Source organism: Aspergillus japonicus (genome assembly GCF_003184785.1).
Source record: "Aspergillus japonicus CBS 114.51 unplaced genomic scaffold BO86scaffold_12, whole genome shotgun sequence".
NCBI classification, from domain to species: Eukaryota; Fungi; Ascomycota; class Eurotiomycetes; order Eurotiales; family Aspergillaceae; genus Aspergillus; species Aspergillus japonicus.
Window position 1 is genome coordinate 172,390 of NW_020291649.1, and position 19,379 is coordinate 191,768.

Here is a 19,379-nt window from a genome sequence, read left to right on the forward strand (position 1 = left end):
CGCGCCCTGTGTTGCAACAGTTGCACTTGAGCAGTAACAGTAGCATTGTTTTCGAGCAAAAGAAAGCCTAGTATCCATGGACCCGTGCATGAACTTTTCCGATGCTGTATGTATAGGATCATCGGACACTAGGTGACCAGAAGATGCAACCAGCACTGCAATGTCCATCTCCAATATATCCTCCCAACTCTTCGAACTTCAGAAGCAGCCACATCTGAACAGAGCCTTGTAGAAAGCCTATAATGTAGATGCAGTCTGCACTTTAAGCGACGTTCCTTCTATACTCCGTACATTTTATGTATAATATGATGTACAGCATATTATACCAAATTACAGCCCGATCTGCACATTGCTTCCACCAGTGCAGCGCAGAGACCTGTAAAATCCGTGGCCACGGAGGGTAAGTTCAACCTCGATCAGAATCCATGGATTTTGCTGTATTCAAAATTCTCGGTGCCAAAGCTAGCAGGTGAGAAGCAAACTGCGGGGATGATATCAAAAGATGATATCAAAACCAGAAATCGGATTTCTAAATATAGGCCTTGAGGCTTGGGTGGCTGTTTGCTTACTGCGGTCGTCCCAAGGATCATCATATCTGGGGTGATACTGGACAAGAGATTGAAAGATGGACCCGAAAAAAGGTTATAAGATGTGTGGTGAGAAAGGAACAAGTGCATTGTTTGAGGAAGGTAGATGATCTCATAGTTTCATGCTAAAACCCACAGTGGGTGGAATGGCGGGGCTACAGGGCTGAGCCTGGAAGTCTTGGTGACTTACAGGCAGTAAATTACTGAGACACGCGTCAACCACTCAACCACTCACCCCCCTGCAGTCAAGCCAATTGCTGCTGATCCTGCGGTCTTTATTTTCTCCTCCGCCCGATTTCCCCTCTCCGTCACTCGTCACTCTCTTTCTGTCTCACCACTTCTTCTCCTCTTCATCATCTTTCCACTCCCCACCTCCCCTTCTCCCCTTCTCTCCCCCTCGCCATCCTCTGCATTCTAGACATCTTTCGCTTCGTCTAATAGCTCCTCATCCTCCCTTTGCACAGCCTGACCGAGTTCAATAGAAAGCTCCTTTTCCGCTCTCGCACCGCCCCAGCGCCCGCCCTCAGCAGACGTCACACACCCCACGGGACCTTGGCAATTAGGCAGACGCTTTCCACTGTTTTTTTCCACCTTCTAGAAGTTTTCGAAGCTATTCTTACATATAATCCTGGCCCTGATCTCTTCACGATACCAAGTCGGCCCATTATTGTTTCTTGGTGACAGTGATTCAACTGGACTGTCGCCCACGATGGCCGCAACGAACTCCTCCGCCCCTCTTCTTCCCAACGGAACCCAGTCGGTCGGCCTCGCGACCGACGCACCCTCCACAACGATTAATACAACCACCAGCCAGATCCTGACCGGGAAGCAAGAACATTGTCAGTACCTGCCCCAGCACCCTGCGGACATGATTGCTGACGGTCGCAGACCTCAAGCGCGAACTCATCGCCCGACAAGTCCAGAGCGAGATCGCCGAATTGAACTCCCCTACAGCCCTGCAACGCTTCGGTGCCCCCTTCAAGTCGGAATTCGGTGAAGTCGCCCCAGTTGATTCCGAACTGCCCATCCTCCGATATATCTTCGTGCACCACGTGCGCAACTTCCCCTTCCTGGACAAGGCTCGCGAGAAGGAATTCTGGCAAGATAAGCTTCAAGTGGTGCGTATATTCTGGACCATTGAGCATCTACCCTATCGTACAAAGCGCTAATCGCAAGGTTCTAGTTTCTCGAGTCGTTCGCAAAGAAACATGTGTCTTCGTCGGAGGATCGCCTAGAAGAGACGAAGCGCAGAAAGCTGGCGCGCAAATGCGAAAAGCTGGTCGAGCTGATGATGGTCTCTGGAATTCCTACTGCTTCGGGCTATGAAGAACGCATTCAGTTTTCCGAGATGGAAGTCGTGGATCGCGGGGCCAACGAAAAGGGTTTGTTGGTCAATATGCCCGAAGGAAACTCCATTCACGGATGGGACATCAATGTGGCTGCGGTCCGGGTTACATCGATTAGACGGACCGTGCGATATCATCAACATGCAGTACGTTCAGAACAATCTTCGGGCAACTGAAGAACATTTTTAACACGTCTGGTTAGGAATTCATTATTCGGGTGCGCCGAGATGGGAAGCAGGATACCTTCGTGGCTCGTCGATATGGCGATTTCTCTAGGCTTCACAAACGGTTGCGCACTGAGTTTCCCGGAAAGCCACTCCCCCCACTGCCACGCAAGAACAAGTCTTCATTGACATCCAGCATATTTGGCTCCGCCGACGACGAAGCCTCATCAATTTCGTCGGTTTCCACTCAAGACACGAGCGCAATAGACGACGGCTACTCATCTCGCAACCTGGCGCCCGGCAACCACCATACTCGTTCACTGTCACGGTCTTCCATGCGGTCACTCAGGTCGCCCAGGGCTTCGGGAGACGCGCCTCGGGATACGGTGCTCTACAGAGAGGAACAGCGAGTCTCCCTTCGAGCGTTTCTCCGTACTTTGCTGCAGAACAAGCGGGTGGCGGACACCAAAGCTCTTGAGGACTTCTTGACTACCAACCCGATTACTCTGAATGAAGAGGAGAAAATGGACATGCAGAAGCGCAAAGAGGTAGATGCTGTGCGGATTGAGGAGCAGAAGCGGTTTTATGAGATCGCGAGAGCGCGCGCGGCTGAGTTGGATGCCTACATGGAGAATTTCCGCCGGGATATTGTCGAGAGTAGTAAGTTTCGACTGTATCCTGCTCAAGTGCTACTTTACTGATCAACTCCAGATGGATTGACGAGACTCTTTGCTGAAATCAAAGAGAAGCCGACAGTGGAGGATTTGAGCCCACAATACCAGAAATTCGCCGAATGGCTACGCATTGAAGTTGCCGCCACGCTCTATCATCTTTTCCTGGCCGAAGATAATTCTCCTGAACTTTTCGCTCAGGCCAAGAGGATCCACTCTCTTGTCCCTTACAGTCTGCTGAAAAACGTGATTCGCATTGCTAACCCGGCAGCTGTGATGTCAGGGGTATTGGACCTCTTCCTGGCTCAACCTTTTGGCTCCCGGTCACTACTCCAACGCATATTCTCTATGACTTTGAACGACGGGATCAGAGCCTTCCAGAAGTCAATCGATGCGCTGGCCGCGACGGTTGAAGATCCTGTCCTTTGCAAAAAGCTGAAGGCATTCACCGACGCCGACGAAGAATTGAAGAATGAGATCCGCGCCGAAGCCACTGCTGAGGATGTTGACATCATTGTGGCAATTCTCAAGACGGAGCTTATCTCTCCTGAATTGACCCCAGAACAGTTTGGTAAGGTGTTCAATGCATACGTGGCCTGGAATCAGGCTGTCGAGAGTGTTGATGCGGAAATGCGAGAAGGCGCTCATTGGTTTGCCAATCTCAAGCAGCTACTCAAACTCTACACCCGCCAGCGGGACAAGACTATGATGCTCAGCATCGTAGAGGAGCCGGTTACTCTGCAGCTCTTCCGCGACCTCTTCACAATTTTCTACGAGCCGCTCGTGAGGGTCTACAAGTCGGCCAATGTCTACAACAGTATCACGGACTTTGCACGCTTCGCGGATGACGCCATCGCCGTGATCGAAAAGTGCCATCGACAGGATGTGTCTGCCGACCCCAACCAGACTGTTCAGGCCTTCATCGATCTTTGTGAGCGCCACCAAAGCAGCTTCTACAAGTTTGTGCATGAGGTGCACTTGCACGACAACGGTCTGTTCGGATCTCTGATGGCATGGATCGAAGACATTCTCGAATTCTTGCGCAAAGGACCACGTGGTGGCAAGCTGGACATGAATGCCCTACTCACAGGAGCAAAGGATGTGGGCCAGATCGACAAAGACAAGGCATTGGATGAGATCAACGCTCTTATCAAATGGCATGCCGATCGGAAACGGTGGCACCTCAACAAGACCAGACAGAAGATGGCAGCCGAGGGGACTGGCAATGAGATCATTCCTGGTAGCACGACCTTCAGGAGCAGTGACTTTGGTTTGGATGAGGTATGTGAATTCTTGTGTCAGTTGTCGAGGCAAGTGGGGTATTTGCTAACAACTGCTCCTTCTAGGCTGATCTCGAGGATCTTGCCATTTCGGACGAAGAGTCTGACGCGTCCGATGAGTTGGATGACGAGGATGATCTCGATCCCATCACGGCCGAGCGGAGACGTCGGGTCAAGAAACAGGATCAGCTCCGGCGTACGGCGGGTGAGCCTGTCAAGCCGGAGATCCAGGAGATACTCAAACTATCAGATTCGTTTGGTGTTATGTTGCGACAGGTGCTTGCGGATTAGATGCACATGCATTGTTAAGATACCCTAGAGTCTCTAGATCACTCATACACAGCGTTTATATAGTTCTGGTTGTTGGCATTCGGGCATGGGTTACATATCGGGTGGAGTAGGTAGGGAAGTTCTCACATGGGTCAAGACTAGCTTGATACTGTGTCTTCACAAAGCTATAGTAATCTTAGTATAAATCCATAATTACATGAAGAATTCTATGGAAGAGCACTGGGTTCAGAAGAAAAAGGCGGTTGGAATAAAGTGGGAAGCGGGCCGGCGGATCAGTGAATCAATCCGTGAACCAAATCAGTTATCCGAGACTTCAGTTTCCATGGCGACAATCTTTGACAGGGGCCACTATACAGAAGTTATCTTCCTCTCATCCTCTCTGGCGTACTTATATGTCTGCATCTACTCACCTAACACCTGACCCAATCCACTTCTTGTTGCATCCTAGCCATGATTTCCCCGTCGCCTCGCAAGGCTATTCGCCTGAAAGGGCTTTTTGTGGAGGGGATGTGGCACTGCAATTGTCCTGATCGGAAGCCTGCGAACAAGTTCCAAGTCAAGAATCACGGGACAAACCATGGTAGATACTGTATGCTACGCGTCTTTCCTTTTCTCTGACTACCCGGGAATGCGATGGACTGAGCGACTAATCGCGGGCGCTGCCCCTCCTTCTCTTCTGCTTCTCCGCAGTTTACACATGCCAATCCCAGAAATGCGACTTCTTCCTCTGGGCCAGCGACGCCGAGCTGCGCGAGAAAGCCACCGTCCTCTCCAATTCTCGATCCGAGCCAAACCCCGCAACGACACAGACTACTCCGACCAAGAGACCCCGAGTCTTCCACGGGCTCCTTACCCCACAGACAGAGCCGCGCATCCATCGCCACAGCCCCGCAACGGGCGGCGGGCAGCAGCAGCAGCAGCAGCTCAACGACATGTTCTCCCGAAGCGCCAAGGCGCGCATGATGTCAGAAGACATCGATGAATTCGAGTGGGACGACGAGGTTGGGGCCGAAGTAGGCAAACTGTTGGACGTGAAGCCCATCCGCCAGCCTAACTTCGGACCTCCAAAGGCTCACCAGGGTCCCGCTCCTCGCGCTCCCCAGCCGCCGTCCTTGACATCCCCGGCGAAGCGAAAGTGGTCGGATGCGGAAGACGATCACGAACTTAGACTCGGCCGTCCTACCTCGACCGCCTCATTTGCGCAAATCACACCCCGCCCGCGTACCGATCGCATCCCATCCTTCTCGTCGACGGCGACCGTGGCGCCGCCCTCATCCATGGAGATTTCGATGTCCCCGACTCCGGCTCGGTTCCGAGATGCGATGGCTGGGGGAGATGAGACGCCGCTGGACGCATCGCAGCTGGCTTCGCAGGCTGTCCGGATCTTGGAGAATCATCGATTAGCTCTACCCAAGCGGGCGCAGGAGGAGCTTGTGACCCTTCTGGATAAATATGATCTGAAGATGAAGGGGATTATCCGGGGACGAGACATCTCGCGCGTGGCGTTGAAGAAGAAAGATGAGCAGATTGAGCAGTTGAATGCACGACTTGCGACGTTGGAGGGGCGAAGATAGGGCAACGCTTTTTTTGCCTTTGCAGGGATATATGATACCATGTTTCGATGTATTTTCTTTTACTATTTTACTTAGTCGTCCGTGCTCGTTCTTGCTCGGTGCTACGCTATAGCTCTGCGCGGGCCATACTGTTTCCCTTAGTCTGCTGTGCGGACGGTGATTTGACTACTGTATCTATTATTGGCCTGATGAGCAAATGTTCCCATTCATGATTGACACGACTATATCCTATTGAGTTCACCACGATCGATTGAGGACTGCATCATGTGATTGTGAGGCATATAGATCTTATCCCCATCACGTGCTGATAAGCGGGCCTCCACAGTCTTGACTCCATGATTGGAATCGAAAAAAAGTCACGCCTAGACAGCCTCCGACCACGCGAATACCCCACGACCAGTCGATCCGTGCATGATCAATGTCCAGCAGACCTCCGAAGCGCATCAAATCGCAGCATCAATCCCCCTCGACTCCGATGTCCAAGGAAACTGACTCCGAGACCAAGCCGGACCGCAGCGACATCCCCGCCATGTTTCGGCCCCCCGTGAATCGCACCATGCGCGTGCTGGACCGGTCGTTCTTCAAGCGAACGGTGCCGGTCTCTGCTGCCACGATCTTCAAGACCTCGGATATTGCGACTGTGCGACAAGCACTGCACAAGAAGCGCGACTTGTTGGCGCTGCCCAGGATGGCTACGCTTCGGGATATCAAGCAGGATGATGTCGTGCGCAAATGCTTGTTGCTGCGCGAGGAGATCAAGCATGACGGTCGGTCTATTTTCTCTTTGATGTAGAGCAGCGAGCTGATGGAAGGCTTAGATACGGCGACCTGGTCTCCTACCATCTCCGACTTAGTTGAGAAGGGCATGGTGAGCGTTGGCCCTTACGATTTGACGATTGACTATGATTATTGGTCCTATGGTTCGTTACGATTCTACCCCGATGTGCAATTTCCGTGGACTAATATCCTCCCAGCCGATCTCATGGCGTCCATTCTCCCCGAAGAGCTGTGCGACGAGATCCCCCAGGGCTTCACCCAAGTCGGGCACGTCTGTACGTATTGTCTCCCACCGCCAGCCAGGCCGTAACTGACCATTCCACCCAAACCAGCCCACCTCAACCTCCGCGAACAATACCTTCCCTACAAACAGATCATCGCCGAGATTCTCTTGGACAAGAACCCCACCGTGAAGACGGTGATCCGCAAGACCGACGACGTGGGCTCGCACAGCCAATTCCGCACCTTCCCCTTCGAGCTGCTCGGGGGCGTGAACGACCTGAACGTCATCCAACACGAACAGAACTGCGAGTTCCGGTTCGACTACTCGCGGGTGTACTGGAACAGCCGGCTGGAGACGGAGCACCGGCGGCTGGTGGACAAGTTCCGGCCTGGGGAGATGGTGTGCGACGTGATGGCGGGCGTGGGGCCCTTCGCCGTGCCGGCGGGCAAGAAGAAGATCTTCGTCTGGGCCAACGACCTCAACCCGCACGGCTACGAGGTCATGCAGGACGCGATCCAGCGCAACAAGGTCGACAAGTTCGTGACGCCGCACAACCTGGACGGGCGCGACTTCATCCGGTCCTCGGCCCGCCGGCTCCTCGCCTCCCCGCTCACCGTGACGATCGAGCCCAAGGTCCGCCGCAGCCAGAAGGACACCGCCCCGCCGCCGGAGGTGTTCCACCGCCCCACCGTCTTCCAGCACTACGTGATGAACCTACCCGGCAACGCGATCGAGTTCCTGGACGCCTTTGTCGGGGTGTACGCCGGCGAGGAGGCGCGGTTCGCGCCGCACACGGCGCAGCCGCTGCCCAAGGTGCACGTGTACTGCTTCTCGGGCCATTCCGAGGACGAGCACGACGACCATGTGGACATCTGCCAGCGCATCTCGGAGCGCATCGGGTTCGAGATCACGACGGAGGACCGCGTCGGGGGCAGCGGCCGGCAGGAGCTGGAGCTGGCCATCCACAACGTGCGGCTGGTGAGTCCCAACAAGCAGATGTTCTGTGCCAGCTTCCGCCTGCCGGAGGAGGTGGCCTTCAAGAAGGTTGCATAAAGGATGGATCCGACGGACATTCTGTTTTACAACTGAACACATATTTGTCGTGGTATATTGCATAGCCTACATGTATAAAGGGCGTTATTCAATTTGATTAGAGAGTGTAGAAAGAAGTTACCAGAAACCCCAGTGCAATTTCTAAAAATGATACCCTACACATCGTTCCTTTACATGGTGCCCAGATTATGAATCTTAGCCTTGCAAACATTGTCTACAAATATTTCAAGCAAAAACAAAAGAAAATGTATATTATACGTATACCTAATACTCTTCCTATCTCACCTGGTAGGTGGTCGATAATGATGTCGTGATAAAAGATAATGATACGTACCCAAAAAAAACCACCCCTCACCGCCCTCCCCCACTCACTCCGCCCACCGCAAGCTGGTCGACCTTACCTTCACCGCTCTCTCCTCTCCCAGTTCTCTCTCACCTGGGCTTTGTCCGTCCGAAAACAAACTCGGCACCTCCGCGTCCAACCAACCCCTCACCGAATATAAATCCCCGACTCCATCAGAGCCCATTGATTCAAGCACAAGCTACGAACCCCGAACCGCAGCTACGAACGAACGAACGAACAAGACGAAAGCAACGGGCACCGCAGGCACAACATGAACTTCCAACTCCCCGCCCCCACGCACCGCAAGCGCACCCTCCCGCAGGGCGAACTCGAGGCGGCGTCGACGCTGCGCCTCGGCGCGGACCAGAACACCCATACGCTGTCGCTGTCCGAGGCGCGGCTGGTGATCAACAAGGTGTTGGAGAATAAGCGGCGCGGGGGGAAGAAGTATGAGGAGCCTGAGTGAGTATTCTTTTGTTCTGGGGGGTTTTCTTTGGGGGTAATATCTTGGCTGGGTTGGGATTTGGGAAGGGGGGGAGGGGGGTTCAGGCTCGAGGAGTTTGAGAGTTATCATTGGGGATGGAGGGATGAGACATATACCATTTAAAGAAAGTTTCAGGCTGATAATCTCCAACCCAGAAACCTCACGAAAACCCTGGACTACCTGGAGGTGTTTGCGCGGTTCAAGGACGAGGAGAACATCAAGGCGGTCGAGCGGTTGTTGAACTCGCATACGGAGTTGGAGATGTTTGAGCGGTCGCAGCTTGGTTCGTTCCCTTTTTTCTTCATCTGTGTTTCCTTCCCTTGGGGAATAATTCCCTCGAGGAACAAGACCCGTCTGGGGGGAAGCTCAAGGCAGAACTAACGTTCCGGCCTGCAGGCAGTCTGTGCTGCGATAATGCGGAGGAAGCGAAATCGCTCATCCCCAGTCTGCAGCATAAGATCTCGGATGCGGATTTGCAGGAGCTGTTGGATGAGTTGACTAAGTTGCGGAATTTCACGGAGTAGAGGTGAGGTGGCTGTTATCTGCTTCGGGGGTTTGGCTTGAAGGTTTGGGAGGGGGACAGGAAATTCTAGCATGGAGTTCTGGTGTTGTTTTTTTTTTTTTTTTTTTTTTTTTTTGTTTCTTGTCTTGTTGTTGATGTGTTGGTCAATTTGTTTATGGCAAGGGAATCATGTCGTCATGGGATGGGCAGAAAGTGTAGACTACTACTAGGTCAAGACTCGTACTGTGTATATAGTAGATGTGATGTACTCTAGTATCCATGATGACCCCAAAAATCTCTTAAAGGCGATCGCATCGTTCGGAAAGTCAATCAAATCGCCGGATGTCACACCAAGCCAATAAGAGGCGTGATATAGTCGGTTCAAGCTCATGAGATAATCATTGACCTGTAGGTATCAGCCAGGCATCGGGACGAGGCAATCCTAAAACTTGGGCTATTAACTCGGACGAGAAATTGAGTCATCCTCCTGGTCATTAAGTAATGAGAATTGGAACCGGGGCATGTGTCGCAACTCCGGGGAACTAGAGAGGGAACTAGACCCCAAGTTCTCAGTTAGCAAGTACCGTATACGCATACTTCGTATTACTAGGAGGTATGGGCAATTGTCTGATTCTTGTTCCCCGGAACAAAGCAAAGCGATAAGGGTGGTCCAACACAGACACAATCCAACACAACGACCGTGCGAGATGCCCCCTGCTCTGCTGGGGAAAAAGATGAGATCCGATCCTCAGCCACGGAGTCTGTGTGTCAAAGTATAAGTACGAAGGGGATGTTAGAGTTGGTGGTAGTGGTGGTCTCTTCTTTCTAAATGTGACTGATGGATTGAGGTAAGTTCTCGGACAGCTCTCCTCCGGCCTGCATTTTCATTATTAAGGACTGGCGGCAGAGCTGCCCAAGGAGGCGGTCGCCCACCAATCATCCGCTGGCGAGATGCATTGCTCTCTCAACTGTGTATGACTTCAAGTTTAAGTTAAGGTACCTTCAATTCGGTTCAATTGGCCATTGCAGTTCCAAGTCTGGCCGGCGAGGCTGTGGGGAAAGAAAAGCCGCCGCTGCAGGGCCGATCCCCGTTGCCGGTTTGCCGCTATCCCTCTTTGGGCTCATTACTGCCTGTTTGATTGGTGTCTCAATAGCGTTATCGGGATGATGTGATTGGAGGCTCTGCTGAGTAATGCAGGTTTCCCGAGAGGCGCACCAGTCACAGTCGACGCTCCTCTTTCCCCGGCTCATTCTCCGTCCCAATCCCATCTCAGCATCTCAGTACAATCGGCATGTCTCTCATGCTTAAGTGCTTAGTGTGTCGGAGGGAAGCAGATCGGATCTTGTATTCTGAATGAAGCAAAGCGAAGCAATTGCCCCAGCCCAGATTCAACCACTGCGCCATCCTGATCATCATCATTCCAGTCACCTCAATGTAATTAAACCTACCTTAGTAGGTATTTAGCCAGAAGCCGTGAAACGGTCAACCACACTTTCGAAACTCCACGGGGGGAAGAGGATTCCAGTACGTAATACCAAGTCCCCTCGGTTGCCCCCCAGACCACCAGATCCAATCACGCCCGCCCGGCTTATCGCTTCCAGCAGTCGAAGGGCGCAGGAACTGGCGGCGAACAACTTGCTGTTACGTGTGGGAAATGCTCTCGATGGAGAGAGTCGGATCCCTCCTCGCTGATCGATCGCTTCATCCGGAGATTCTCTTATTGATCCTGATGACTACCGCGATTGCGGCGTAGAGTCATTCGGTCATCGCCAGTATATTATTATGAGTCCCCAGGGCTGGGGAAGGGGGGGGAAGGGAGGGAATCACTTGGGAAGTTGCCCTTCTTCTTCTTTTTCTTTTTGGTTTGCAGTTTTGCAAGTTAAGCAGGAGAAGAAAGAACAGAAGAAAAGAACGAAACCGGATTCCTGGTGGATGCTATAGTTATATACTACTAGGTATCCTATCCAAGTCTCTGGGAATCCGAAACAGGAACAGTGTGATTGATTGATTGACTGACTACACTACACTACACTACACTACACTACTACTATCTATTCTCAGCTCATCAGTCTATCCTGATTATCTATGATTGATTATCGAATTCGATTATCATCAACCTCGTCACTGTCGTCACCATCATTCCAAGAATATTATTATTATTTTGTTGTTCCTCAGGCACTGGCACTGGCACTGGCACTCCCTCGCGCCTTCCCGATTGAGCTGCTCCGGTTCCGCTGCTCTTGCCTGAAGTGATCAATCAGTGTTGTAACTCAACACTCACACTCTCTTCTCTCTTCTCTCTCTCTCCCTTCCTCCCACGCTCTCCTCCAACCTCTCTCTTACTTTCCTACCCCCTTCTTTTATCTTTTCTATTCTACCACGCCCCTCCTCTAACCCGACGACACCAATTGAACCCCGTTGCTTGGTCGTCCGGCTATTTTCCCTGATAAGCTTCTCCGCTGCGGTTCGTACTTGGCCCCCCCATCAAGCCCCGGCAGCTATTGGTCGGTGCGTTGGAACTATCGCCCGCCGCCCTCCCCAGAGGCAGGAATACCGACTCCCTCCAGGCCAACTCTCACTGCCAACCACCACGGCATCAGCATTATTCCCCCCCCAGATAATCCCCCCTGTTCGGGGATCAGACATCATACAGGGACTCCGGCCTGACTACGAGTCAGCCGTCCCTCTAGATTGATCTTCCGTCCCTGAGATTGCGGAGCCCTGTGACGGCGGACGTTCCGGGTCGCCCCGGTGCCATTTACGTGACCCCGAGTCGCTATCGTGCAGTCTTATTATCATTTGTATTCTCATTATTACTGCCTATCTGCGATCAACGATTCGTGAGATTGGCACACGATCTATCGCCTATCTCTCACCTCCCACTCCTCCCCCTGTCCTGTTTCTCCCCGTATTCCCCCGGACCTATCTCCGTGGCCTGGCCTATCGCCCTATCAACTACCTGGCGCTCGACCTGTCCATTCCTGCCTTCCTGAATGGCTGCTGTTATCACCCTGCAGTCGTCCTCGACGACTGGCCCAACAGGCCCTTCAGCAGCTTCTTTCCAACACTCCCCTTCCTCGGACCACCAACTACTTCGTCCCCGGATCCAGCAGCCCTCCCAAGTCCAACAACCACCACCTACCCCCCAGCCCGGTTCTCTATCCACGCCACACTCGCCTGTATCTTCGGTGGGAACGCTCCCTCGTGTCACCGCGCCAGGTCGGGATGGGTCGAGTTGTGACGCATGCGTGCGCAGAAAGAGCCGGTGTGCTATGAACGAAATGGTGAACAAGTGTTATTCGTGCGACTTTCATCGGCAGGACTGTACCTTCACTCTGGCGGTGGCCAGTCGCCCCGGCACGGCCGAGTTGCAGGCGAAGAAGCGGAAACTGGACGAGACCGAATCCGAGGAGCTGGGATCGCCTAAGAGGTATGATTTCACCGGGCACGGCCGATCTCGGACTTGGACTCGAGATATAGTAGGACTTTCAGCTAATCAACATCCCCGCCGCCAGGTTATCTACCCTTCCCCCAGTGCTGGCCAAATCCGACCCGGTCCGCCCACCCTTGAATCACACCCTCCCTCACCACCAACCTAATCATCAATCGCCCACTGCCTCCTCGTCGTTCTGGCAACATTCCACCCAACATATCGGCCTCACCACCGACCTAGAGCCTGCCCTCCTGGAGTTCTTGCCCTTGGATCAGAACCAAGAAGGGTTCGTGGCTACCTCCCGTGTGCGGAAGTTTAGTGACGACGGCACCTTCATGCGGGTGGTCAGCACTCGATCGCCCGCGGACTCACCGCACACTGCTTCCCTGGACGCCATCGAGAGCCTGGTCGCTCCCTATGGCTCCACCTTAGTGGAGAAGTATTTCGAACATGTCCATCCCACCTTCCCCGTTCTTCTCGAAGACAGTTTCCGACAGTCCTATCGGGCCCGGAGTGGTCTGTCACCACTGCTTCTCTCTGCTGTCTATGTCCTCGCTTTGAAGTTCGTCGATGTTGGCCCCGCGTCTCAGACCATCCGGCGTCCCGATGCCGGTCGCTTGGAGAGCACGGCCCTTCGGCTCTTGGTGGAGTCGCTCCCCTATGCCTCCATTTCTACGATCCAGGCGGGACTGCTTCTTATGCAGAGGTCAAACCTAGCCACAGCCGCGTTGACTGCGCAGCTGGTCACGGCCGGCTTTGAGCTTGGCCTGCACCAGGACTGCTCTAATTGGCGCATGGACACATGGGAGAAAGGGCTCCGAAAACGCTTGGCATGGGCCCTATACATGCAGGATAAGTGGTCCGCGCTTGTGCATGGACGGCCGTCTCACATCTTCGCCTCCAATTGGATGGTCCAGGACTTGGTGGAGCAGGATTTCACCGACGCTTTCGCTGCCTCAGCACAACACGACGATGCGCCCGTCGGCCACGGCCCGCTATCCTTCTGTCACATGGTGGCTCTGACCACCATTCTCTCCGATATCTTGGATCGTTTCTACACTTTACAGGCGATTGAGGAATTTAAGGCGGCGGGAAACAATCGGACGCGGATGATTCTCGAGCGTGCCAAGCCGGCCCAGATTCGGTTAAAAGAATGGTTTGGCCGCCTGCCGTCGGAGTTAAAGATGGACTCGGGCGGCGATTTGTTCGAGGTCGTCACTGAGGACAACGCTCGCAACGGTGCCTTGCACCTAGCCTACTTCGCAACGGAGATCACCCTACACCGCTGCATTGTGCGGTCGCTGGCGCCGGAGAACGCCGACGCCTACTTGTCCCACATCTGTCGCTCCGCCGCCAAGACGCGATTGATCTCCGCAATGGACTTTGTCAACCGACTCCGGCCTTCCCACTTGCGGTCCTTCTGGCCGGCGACGGCACGGACCAATTTTGCTCTGATCGGCTCCTTCGGGGTCCTCCTTCGCATCTCCGCCCCAACCAAGGAAGAAGCCGAATTCTATCGGCTGCGACTCTGCGAATACCGCTGGACGCTGAGCGTCAGCAAGAAGGATGCTGAGTTCTTGGAGTTTGCGTTGGAGAGTCTGGACAACGCGAACAATCTGGATCATTACGTTCCTGAAAAACCTGGCATCGATGAATTGATGACCAGCGCTGCCAAACCCACGACGATCAATCCTCCGCGCATGGGCGCCATGGAGGACTCGATCTTGGAGGCCCCGGACAGTGGTCTGGGTGGCACCTCCTCAGTCATCTCGGGACTGGCATCTCCAGCAACCTCTATCAGTGATGAGAGCCTGCAAGACTCTTCTATCCCACCTCTCTAGCCATCTACTTCCCTTTCCTTCTCATACCTTTCTCTTTTTCCATGTTCCCCCCTAAAAGGAGATTCGCGATACCCCTGGCTCTACCAGCAGTGTTTTCTGTCTGCTTTCCCCAACTCTTTGTGATGCCCTGATGAATTTGCATGTCTCTTTTGGTTCTGGCGTTTTGTCTTCTTGCTAGGAGGGGGGTCTCGTTTCTATGATACCTCTTGCTTTTTCCACTTTGTGTCTTGATGACGGCAATGCTGCTGGGTTACGAACTAATTCCCTAGATGGACGGGCGGATGATTCTCTGCATCTCACTCGCATTATACTTGTACATATGGTTTCTTTATTTCCCCCCTACATGAAGGATATGGGATGAACATAGACTGGATGGCAATCGGATAGATAGTGTGAATCGATCAAACATGATTAATATCTGTGCATTGTACAAGAGGTACTTCTTATTGACAAGTAGATCCTGGGGAGGTCATCCTAGTCATTCTCCTCTCACCGATCACTGACTGGCTTGGCGTAATGGTGCTTTGCTCTTCGGGTGACCTGTCACTTTTACTCTGCTTCTCCTCTGGCATACTAGGGCCGGGGTTGGGTTGGGGTCCAGCAAGCTGCTGTCTTATATCTTATATTTAGATTAATTAAACTACTACTACTACTACTACTACTACTACTCCTCCTACTACTACTACTACTACTACTCCTACTACTGTATCAGCTATAAATAGACTTAGGCTCAGAACTGGTACAGCCTAGATATATCTGTTCTACCTTAGCCTGCTTTATTTCTGTATCTGATACAGTTCTTTTGTTCCGGACGTGGTGCTGCTGGATTGATTGTGGGGGGTGAGACCCTACGGATTGGGGGCTTGATGGTGTTCGCTGAGACTTGGGGCAGGAGCTGGGAGGGCTGGAGATGTTCTATTGGAGCTTGGTTTGGGTTGGTTGGTTTGCAGCAGGTATACCGATGATGGGGGATTCGGCTCTAGGAGGGTCTCTGTGCGGCTGAAGCTACGGGCTCCTGGGCGCTGTGAGTGTTTTGCTGGGGGCATAAGGGCTCCTTCGGGGGTCGGGCCTAGAATCGGAGTGCTAGCTACGCGGCTTGCGACAATGTCTATAACCGAGTAATAGGTATAGGTACTTGTGGATATTAAATCAAGGCTAAAGACACGCATTCCCTCCTCTCTCGGCTCTCAACTCATTAAGAACCTGGACAACGTGATCAGAATCTCAGGTTCAGGTTCAGGTTCCCAGAAAGAACGAAAAATCACTGGCCCCGTTCCCAAACGCAAAGTCCTCGAGGATGGTGGGATCCACCAGGTTCGCCAGGATCTCGGCGCGGGTATCGCTGGGCTGCGCGTCGGGATTGAACAGCGAGAAAAAGAAATCGTTGTCGACGCCCGGCGCGGGTGCTGCGCTGCTGATGGCGGGGTTTGTGGCAGCTTGCTGTTGTGGGTTGCTCAGGCTGAATGGTGCAGGTGAAGAAGCGGAAGGGTTCGCGAGATTCGCTGGGCCGGTTATTGGCAGTGGTGGTGGTGGCACGGTTGAAGTGGACAGGGTGTAGTAGTGGGTGCGACGTCGAGCGACGCAGGCTCGTGCAACTTCGAGGACCTCGCGGATCATCTCGGCGCAACGGCGGGCGACGACGATGTTGTTCATCGATTCGAAGATGTCGAGACTCTTCTCCACGTCGAGGAGCAGGTCTTCGTCGCGGATGCTGGGGTATCCCGAGAGGATGAGGTGGAGGAGGATCATGGCACCGTAGAGTGCGTAGGAGGTGTTGTACCACCTTTTCCCAAGGACTTGGTTAGTAGCTGGAAAGTGTGGGACGATGGCACGACGCGGGGACTGACCAGGTACGAATGTAGATCCTGTGTATAAATGATTCGTACTGCATGTTGATGCTGGTTCTCGCGGCATCGAGACAGGCGTGCAGGTGCTGGAGGATGTTTGGGGTTTCGGTGTTGGAGGCTGAGGCGGCGAGGAAAGGCTTGTGGATCAGGATTCGGGTATTGTAGTATCCTGTGTACATCAGCTTCTGTGGAGGTAGGATGACGTCTGATCAGGATTGACAGGCGTACTTAGTCTCAGCACGAGTTTCTGTTTGAAGGCCCACTCGGTATCATTAAGCGAGGCGGCGTCGATATCTAAGAGCTCGGGTAATGTGGACTTCCATGCCAGCAGCTTATTGTCTAGATCCATGGCAATATGTGACATTTCACCCATGGAGCGCTTGGGAGAGTGGTAGAGAAGGTGTGATGCCTCGGACATGATTTGTGCTAGGGCGACCATTGCTGGAATCATTGCCACATGGTTGTCTTCGGCATCGACATCAAGTTGGTGGCCGGGAGTCACCTTTGTAAGTATATGGTCAATACACTTCCTGAATGAGTTTTTTATCAGGTTTTACCTTCAACACTGGCAGAGGAACTTGATAGTATTGCAGATCTTTCATGCTGTCTAAACGACCAGAGGAGCAACACATCTCACTGCGTCTTCTTAGTAACCCTGGAATCTCGAGTGTGATATCCCCACCTACATTTCATGCGAATAAATACACCTGATTCTGTCAGTCGAGCACTATGAAGGACACGACGGGTGACTTACCACCAGGTCCGAATTCCTTCTTTGCGAACACCTGGGGACAAGGACGTCATCCCTGATGCCAGCCCGATGGCTACAGCAGTTCGGACCGCCATTCCGCTATACATGAAACAACTATGCGGTCGAAGAGCGTTCTGACAGAACACACTCTAAAGACAAGGTCAGCATGGAGTCAGATTTCCATCGGAGTGAGAAAAGCTTACCAGGAGTAGAAGCGCCTGCACTCCCTCCAAGCTGCAGCTCTCGAACGGATCTCCCAAAGCTCGTTTAGCTCGGCCAAAGTAGAAATCAGCAAAGTCTAACACAGATGGTCTGCTTGTGGTCCCGGCTCTCCTTGGGATCGGGTTGTAGTTGCAATAATGGTCTAGGAGGGCCGTCTCATGTGGACTGGCGTTGATCGCACCCAGCGCGACCGCAGCGAAGTACAACCCAGCGAACTTCGAGGATCCACGATACAAGCTAGTTCTCCTGCTTATCACAAAGGCCTCTTGCTCGCAACGTTGCATGAATGCGCCTTTGCACAGCATGGGGTGTATATAATGCTTGTTGCAAAAGTAACTGCCAATGAACATTTTCTCGATTTCAATCTGGGCCTCTTCTGAAAGGTTCTCGATGAGCGGTATGACATCATGCTCGTGGCTTATATCTGACCTTTCCGCTTAGATACTGGGCATTCCAATACTTAGATGTTGATTTGCTCACCTGTATATCCCTTAGCTGTGCTCTGTGAGCTCACCCCATTCTTCGCGGTTCCGCCGCTGTCGATTACACTTTGCCCATCACTTTGCAGAGGAGATTGACTCGGATACTTTGGATTATAAAGCAAGTTCACAATAGATAGCTGGGTTGTATTGGTCGTAGGATGCGCACCCTCCGACTGCGTGTCTGCTGTCGGGCTGGGAGTCAATTGGTTCAATCCATCTTTGTTGGTTTGCACCGTGTCGGAAGCTGCAGTATGGCCCTCAACCAAAGCATGAGTATACTCATGATCAGGGACGGTCGACCCTCTATTGCCGGCCTGGGTACGGGCTCGTGCATACAAGTTACCGAGGAAGGCCAGATTCGAGGAATTGCCGTAGAACTCGGTGCCATTTGTGTGGATGTTGACACCGCTCAATCCATCTCTTGAGGCCGAGTCGCAGACTAGCTCAGGCGTGGCGGCTGCAGAGCATTCTTGAGCATACGATCCAAAGAAGGTGAACGACTAGAGCATTGTCTACTTACCTGGCATAGTGTCATCATCGCGCTTGGGCGTGAAATGGGCGGGCGATCCAGCATTGGTATTGCCATCACTTTGAGGAACGCGGGGTATCCCTCGGCCGGAACGGTCTGGAGAATTGACGTGCTGAAAGCTTTCATAACGGCTCTGATCGACATCTGGCCAAGGTGATGGTCTGGTTTTTTGCCTTGATTTACGGTCAGAACCCGAAGGAAGCAGAAACAAGGAGCATCGAGGTACCTCTGAGCCTCGCGAATCTGCGCTTGGCGTTTTACTGCAGACGAGTTCTCGTTGGGAGCTGCAGCTCTATACAAGCAGTCGAGCGAATGATCTGCGAGTCAAATGATTAACCGTGTCGCTCACATACAGAGGGATTGGTGCTGCAGGGTTTCATACAAGCACAATATGAACAAGGCTGAGCTTGATCGCACTATGATCAACGCGAGTTAATTGGAGATGTGACGAAGGGACGAAGAAACGAACAGAGAGTAGTTCCTTACTTTGGTTTTGCGGACTCGACAAGTCTCGCAGGCACGGGAAGCGCGCGGCGGGCGTCGGCGAGAAGCGCGCAGTTTGGCCGTCACCGGCGAGGCAGTTTCCCCTCCGCCTTCCATCCCGGACCTATTCAGCTCACTGTATGTTTTTCTGGGCTTCTGCTGCTGCTTCGAATACTCCTTGATATCTTTGGCTTCCTGTTGACGATGCTAGTTATTGGATTCTGCAGCTGACTCGACATGTGCTCCACACTAGAGATGCGCTAGATAAGATTGGCTCTCGAGATTCCAATCCACCGGCCGCAGATTGACAAGTTACCGATAATGCCGAGCGAGACGAGAAGCTCTTGGCGAGCACGACCGACAGAGATTCAGAATCCGGGGTTTACGCGGGGTCTGGGGTTGAACACCTGTTGTGCTTCTCACGACTTGCTAACAGAGGCTTCGGAAATTGTCCCCCATGCCATGGCTACGAAAAAATGGGTTCCGCATTGGTTC

At 52.9% G+C, this 19,379-nt stretch overlaps 6 protein-coding genes across 6 annotated transcripts; 5 read left to right on the forward strand and 1 right to left on the reverse strand.

Annotated features, from left to right (window-relative positions):
- Window positions 1-1,296: 1,296 nt before the first annotated feature.
- Window positions 1,297-4,339, forward strand: BO86DRAFT_377590 (PX domain-containing protein; the record flags this gene model as incomplete). Its single annotated transcript, XM_025670589.1, has 6 exons — window positions 1,297-1,426; window positions 1,476-1,705; window positions 1,771-2,079; window positions 2,136-2,757; window positions 2,809-4,049; window positions 4,115-4,339. 6 exons carry the CDS (start codon window positions 1,297-1,299, stop codon window positions 4,337-4,339), a joined length of 2,757 nt encoding a protein of 918 aa, XP_025529605.1.
- Window positions 4,340-4,844: 505 nt separating this feature from the next.
- Window positions 4,845-6,045, forward strand: BO86DRAFT_387543 (uncharacterized protein). Its single transcript, XM_025671623.1, has one exon. The coding sequence runs from the start codon at window positions 5,272-5,274 to the stop codon at window positions 5,911-5,913; it is 642 nt and encodes a 213-aa protein (XP_025529606.1). The 5' UTR covers window positions 4,845-5,271; the 3' UTR covers window positions 5,914-6,045.
- A 343-nt stretch (window positions 6,046-6,388) lies between these two features.
- On the forward strand, window positions 6,389-7,966 carry trm5 (tRNA (guanine) methyltransferase; the record flags this gene model as incomplete). Its single annotated transcript, XM_025675026.1, has 4 exons — window positions 6,389-6,680; window positions 6,732-6,833; window positions 6,888-6,965; window positions 7,023-7,966. The coding sequence occupies 4 exons, from the start codon at window positions 6,389-6,391 to the stop codon at window positions 7,964-7,966; spliced, it is 1,416 nt and encodes a 471-aa protein (XP_025529607.1).
- A 523-nt stretch (window positions 7,967-8,489) lies between these two features.
- BO86DRAFT_32273 (DNA-directed RNA polymerase II subunit RPB4) lies at window positions 8,490-9,641 on the forward strand. The gene is made up of 3 exons (XM_025668400.1): window positions 8,490-8,771; window positions 8,949-9,076; window positions 9,190-9,641. The coding sequence occupies exons 1-3, from the start codon at window positions 8,581-8,583 to the stop codon at window positions 9,315-9,317; spliced, it is 447 nt and encodes a 148-aa protein (XP_025529608.1). The 5' UTR covers window positions 8,490-8,580; the 3' UTR covers window positions 9,318-9,641.
- A 2,278-nt stretch (window positions 9,642-11,919) lies between these two features.
- Window positions 11,920-14,668, forward strand: BO86DRAFT_32284 (putative C6 transcription factor (OTam)). The gene is made up of 2 exons (XM_025668409.1): window positions 11,920-12,726; window positions 12,812-14,668. The coding sequence occupies exons 1-2, from the start codon at window positions 12,290-12,292 to the stop codon at window positions 14,568-14,570; spliced, it is 2,196 nt and encodes a 731-aa protein (XP_025529609.1). The 5' UTR covers window positions 11,920-12,289; the 3' UTR covers window positions 14,571-14,668.
- Window positions 14,669-15,806: 1,138 nt separating this feature from the next.
- Window positions 15,807-19,001, reverse strand: BO86DRAFT_358136 (Zn(II)2Cys6 transcription factor; the record flags this gene model as incomplete). Its single annotated transcript, XM_025669728.1, has 12 exons — window positions 15,807-16,353; window positions 16,418-16,586; window positions 16,646-16,919; window positions 16,975-17,053; window positions 17,104-17,124; window positions 17,172-17,317; window positions 17,372-17,814; window positions 17,871-18,329; window positions 18,393-18,574; window positions 18,628-18,718; window positions 18,784-18,817; window positions 18,888-19,001. The coding sequence occupies 12 exons, from the start codon at window positions 18,999-19,001 to the stop codon at window positions 15,807-15,809; spliced, it is 2,559 nt and encodes an 852-aa protein (XP_025529610.1).
- Window positions 19,002-19,379: the final 378 nt, after the last annotated feature.

Coding starts and splice junctions, on each gene's coding strand:
- BO86DRAFT_387543 (XM_025671623.1), top strand. CDS start 5,272: ATGTTCTCCCGAAGCGCCAAGGCGCGCATGATGTCAGAAGACATCGAT.
- BO86DRAFT_32273 (XM_025668400.1), top strand. CDS start 8,581: ATGAACTTCCAACTCCCCGCCCCCACGCACCGCAAGCGCACCCTCCCG. Junction 8,772..8,948: donor AAGAAGTATGAGGAGCCTGA/GTGAGTATTCTT, acceptor TCTCCAACCCAG/AAACCTCACGAAAACCCTGG. Junction 9,077..9,189: donor GTTTGAGCGGTCGCAGCTTG/GTTCGTTCCCTT, acceptor TCCGGCCTGCAG/GCAGTCTGTGCTGCGATAAT.
- BO86DRAFT_32284 (XM_025668409.1), top strand. CDS start 12,290: ATGGCTGCTGTTATCACCCTGCAGTCGTCCTCGACGACTGGCCCAACA. Junction 12,727..12,811: donor GAGCTGGGATCGCCTAAGAG/GTATGATTTCAC, acceptor CCCCGCCGCCAG/GTTATCTACCCTTCCCCCAG.